Source organism: Myotis davidii, unplaced genomic scaffold (genome assembly GCF_000327345.1).
Source record: "Myotis davidii unplaced genomic scaffold, ASM32734v1 scaffold838, whole genome shotgun sequence".
Taxonomy (NCBI): Eukaryota; Metazoa; Chordata; class Mammalia; order Chiroptera; family Vespertilionidae; genus Myotis; species Myotis davidii.
In genome coordinates this window covers 166,582-171,452 of record NW_006289092.1, presented here as the reverse complement: position 1 = coordinate 171,452, position 4,871 = coordinate 166,582, and the positions used below count along the sequence as shown (strand labels likewise).

Below are 4,871 nucleotides of genomic sequence, written 5' to 3'. Positions count from 1 at the left end.
ATCCTTTTTTTTTTCTGATCAGCTGTCGAGGTGCATTTTTAATGTGCTGATGCATTAAGGGAAGTGTATAGGGGAGTTTTGGATTATTCTTTGGTCTGTTTTACTGTTCTATTTTATCTTAGTTGTGCCTGGCTTTAATGTGGTTTTTGTTATTCCCCCCCTGACTTCATCTGCCCTTGGGTTTGGCTGGCACAAATGGCATGAATTGGTTCTTTGTGCTCTACTTCCCAGACCAGAGTGATGTAAGCTATGTATTCTCTGGTGAGGGAGGAGACCTACAAACCATTTGCTATCAAGTGCCGTTGGTTGGGGAAGATAAGGTCCTGTGATTAATAAGCTGGCTGCAAGTCTCCCAAACAGTTAATTGTCTCAGCTCAGTTTCCATTTGTCCAGGAATTTTTCTAGATTCTTACTATCCTGCCTCACATGGACCACAGAACATCCTGCTGGAGAAGCCTGCTGCTTCACTAACTAGGTGCTCACAGACGTGGACTGAAATAATGTGCATTACCGGTGGTGCTAACACTTGACACAGTCAGGATTTCTCATTTGAATTTTCCTAAATTGAGTCTGTTTACTCTTCATAATATATTATTGCCTGATTATGCCAATTGTGTAACTTCCTCAGGTTGTTAACCTTGTGGGTATTGGTGGTGAGTGATCTGGGAAGATGATGGCGGTTACTATCACAGCATAACAAACCATCCCAAAGCCTAGTGGTTTAAACCAACAACAATCTTTATTTTTCTCACGAGTCTGTAATCTGGGCAGGATGCAGGGGGTTGGCCCATCTTTCCTCTTTGCTGCTTCATCTGAGGTGGCTCAGTTGGTAGCTGAAGAATCTGCTTCCATGTTGCCTCAGTTGCACAGCTGGCAAGTTGTTTCTGATGGCAGATGAAAATCCAGCCTGGGGGGTGGGCCAGTGACTTCAAGTCCTCTTCATGTGGCCTCTCGATGGGCAACCTGGGCTTCCTCCCCACATGGTGGCCAAGTGCCAAGCCCACAAACCCTAAGGAGCAAAGAGTCATTTTCCCGATCTTACTTTTGATGTCACAATCACACAGTAGTTTTCAAATCATTCAAAAGTCCATTAAATTTAAAGCAGGGCACAAACCCTATAATTCAACAGAAGAAAAACAAACTGATTATATGAAAAAATGGATGAGATAGAATATATTGTTTTAGTCATCTTTGGAAAATATAAGTAAGCATATTAACAAATCATAGCAAATTAAGAAACAAAAATAAAATTTACATTATTTCCAAAACACATTCCATATGCTTGAAAGTGCATCCCAAACTGTTTTTACAACCTCTTGAAATATATTCCTTTCAGCTTCTTCCCTAATATTTTTTATTTTTCTCGTATGGGTCTCTGATAGGAATGATATTTTCTTCTCCATGTCTTGCCTTGATATTTTTCCCTGAGCACATTTCTCTTTAACTGATTTAGTTTCTTCTTCTAATTCACTTTCATAGATTATCTTCAAGGCCTCTATCTCATGCAGCAGCTTCTCCATTACGTCCTTGTAGATGGGAGCAGAAAAGTGAGACCCTCCGTTCTCCCGCACCATTTCCTCTATCAGATCCACCAGCTCCTGCACTTGAGCATCCTTCTCAGCCTTCTCTATACTCTCTTTGTTATTGAAGGCAAGGCAGCGGTCCCCACACTCCTGGATGATGTTTTGCAGGGTTCCTGCCCCCTTTAAAAAGCCATTCAGTGTCTGATCACCCAATTCATCTTTGCGAGTGAACAAGACGATCATGTGTTTCATGGCTGACTTCCCAAAGATGGACTTGATCAATACAACTGTTTTCTGCTCCTCCTCTGTGTGGCGGCCCAGCTGTAGAACCAGGATGATGGCGTGGGGTCCCGGTTTAGACTGGATGACACACCTGCTGATTTCCACACAGGTGTACATCAGTTTGTCCTCAGTATCAAAGAGCCCTGGCGTGTCCACGACAAGAAGTTTCTTCTCCTTGAATTGTCGCTCTGCTTTCTGACAGGTCTTGGTAACAGCATGGGCAGCAATTCTAGAATCAAATTCCTTTCTCCCAAGGATGGTGTTTGCTGTTGCACTTTTTCCACTTCCGGTTTTCCCCACCAGAACAATCCTCAGAGTGTTGTCCTGAAGACCAGCCATCTTCTTTCAAGAGGCTCTGGGGAGCAGGTATCAACAAGACCTTAAGGAAGGGAATGAGAAGGGGAAAGGGTACTTAGGTAAGTGGGGACTATTCCCAAACCTCTTTTCTTCATTCTTTCCCTCCCTGAAAATTTATAATCGTCTATTCCTTAACTGGAGGAAATAATAAAGCACAGTTTTCCCATAAAAGAGTACAAAGTCCAGGTGCTTTCATAGGAGAACTCACTTAAACCTCTATAAAGGTCTTCATCTCAATGTTATTTGAGCTACTCCTGGTCATACAAAAAAGAGGGAAATCTTTCAATTCTTTCTCTGAATCAAGTATGATATTGATCCTAAAGGCTAACAGAGATTTGACCAATAAATAAAACTACAGATGTGTCTCATTTAGAAATATTCATACCAAAATTTGTTGTGTCAACACATCTTATGAATAGACCAGAGGCCCAGTGCACTAAATTTGTGCATGGGTGTGGGGAGAGTCCCTCAGCCCGGGATTGGCCCTAAACCGGCAGTCAGACATGACTCTTACTATCCAGGACTGCTGGCTCCTAACCGCTTGCCTTTCTGCCTGCCTGATTACCACTAACTACTCTGCCTGCCTGCATGATTGCCCCTAACTGCTCCCCTGCTGGCCTGATAACCCCTAATGGCCTCTGCCTTGGCCCCCACCACGGTGGTGTTGTCAGGAAGGAAGTCAGAGATCCGGAAGATTCCTGGTTGATCCGGTTTAATTGGCATATTTCCCTTTTATTAGTATACATGAAGTAGAAAATTACCTAGTGCAGTCAAGACTTTTGACCAAATTCAAACTTATCCATGTTTAAAGCATTTTATACAATGCAATTAATAGATAATTAACTTAATCTTATATAAATATAATTTTAAATTTTTATCATCACTTTTCCCCTCTACTTGAGAAAGAGTAGATTATAATGTTAAAATAATGGATTATAAAGTTTTGGGATGAAGAAAATGTTGATACTTTTCTAACATTATTTTATATAACTGTAAATTTAAATTTTTGTTATCACTATTTTTTTTCATGCAGGTGAAAAAATAGTGTATTATAAAGTTAAATGGTGGATTATAAAGTTCATTTCAATAAAGAAAACAAGAAAGTTATTCAGCTCCATTGAGAAAAAGAATAAGGTGGAAGAACTAGCTCTACAATGAGTCAAGCATTATAATTTCTATGATTACGGAAGTGTGATATTGTTGTACCAATAGAGATAACAGTGAACCAAAAACAGAAAATTCAGAAATAGGCCAAATTAATCATACCTTATTCATTTATATTCAATTCAATGACACTATGTTACAGTTAGATTCAATAAGACAGCAAACCACATCAAAGGGGCTCAAGATGTTGTGATAAAGAAACTTTGGGATTACTGTATAACCATACAGAGAAAAGATAAAATTGCATCCATTGCCTCATGCCATTCAAATTGCAAGCAGATTAGAAGTTTAAATGTTAAAAACAAGCAAACAAACAAACAAACATATAAATAAAAAAAAACATGGGTAACTTATTTGTAACCTCAAGGTAAGGAAAATGATTCTAAGATTTGAAATAGAGTAAAGAGAAGGATGAATAAGTGTGATTACATTAAAATATCACAGATAATGTGGGACAAATGACACCTTTGGAAAATTAAAGTAAAAATGTCAAATTAGAGACAGTAATATTTTTAAGCTTACAGAAAAGGTGTAAATGTTCCTGTTATACAAAGAAAATTAAAAAGTACAGAAACCAAATACCAGCAACTTAATAGTAAATGGAGCAAGATATGGGAATAAACATTCAGAGAAAAATGAATTTAAATGTACCTTGAATATATCAAAAGACATTAAAATACACTCAGAGAAAAAATAAATCAAAACATAAAAAATAAAATCACTAAAATATTAATTAAATCACACCTCTATTTCTGAAATGAGATACTATTTGACACCTTGATGTTTGGCAAAAGTCCAAATGTTTGCTAGCATAATCTTTTGGTAAAGGTATGAGGGAAGCAGATCCTCTCCTGCATGGCTGGTGAGAATGGAAAACCATTCCAAACCATACAGAAGGGAAGTCAGCACTGTCCTGTGAAAGTACATATGCATTTTCTCATTCATTGTCAATCCTCCATTTTAATATTTATCCCTTAAATACACTGACAACAATGAAGAAAAATGACACATAATGCTATTTATCGCACCATTATCTGTACTAGCAAAAGAACAAAAGCCTTTCAAATGGCCATCAGTAGGGACTGGTTGAATTACCTAAGATATATTCACACAGTGAAGGACTATTCAACTGTGAAAAGGAATGTGTCTCTCTATACAAGCATGGAGAAGTCTCCAGGATACATCATTAAGTGGAAAAAAAAAGCGCAGAAAATAATGTAGATTTGAAAATAATGTATCTTACCTAATAATAGACAAACATGGTAATTGACCATACCTTCACTAAGCCTCCCATTGGCTTATCAGTGAGATATGCAAATTAACTGCCAACAAAGATGGTGGCCAGCAGCCACTGAGCTGGAGCGAACAGGAGGCTTGCTTGCTCCAGTGATGGAGGAAGCCAAGGTTCCCCGCCTGCCATGGCCTGCTCAAAGCTATACTCAAAGCAACAAAGTTTCAATTATAGAAGGTAAATAAACCCCAGATACCTGCTTTCAGGAGGCCGTGGACATGGAGCTGGAGTGAGTAGGAGGCTTGCTTGCTCTA

At 38.7% G+C, this 4,871-nt stretch overlaps 1 protein-coding gene and 1 pseudogene across 1 annotated transcript in view; one reads left to right on the top strand and one right to left on the bottom strand.

Moving 5' to 3' along the window:
• The window catches only part of LOC102752754, a 31,917-nt pseudogene that overhangs the window by 3,454 nt on the left and 23,592 nt on the right, over positions 1-4,871 (top strand).
• LOC102751604 (GTPase IMAP family member 7) overlaps positions 1,257-4,871 on the bottom strand; it is a 10,540-nt gene continuing 6,925 nt past the window's right edge. Inside the window, exon 2 of the mRNA XM_006761344.2 lies at positions 1,257-2,184. Within this exon, the coding sequence (XP_006761407.1) occupies positions 1,257-2,144 (888 nt within the window). The 5' untranslated portion in view covers positions 2,145-2,184. The remainder of the gene's footprint in view (positions 2,185-4,871) is intronic.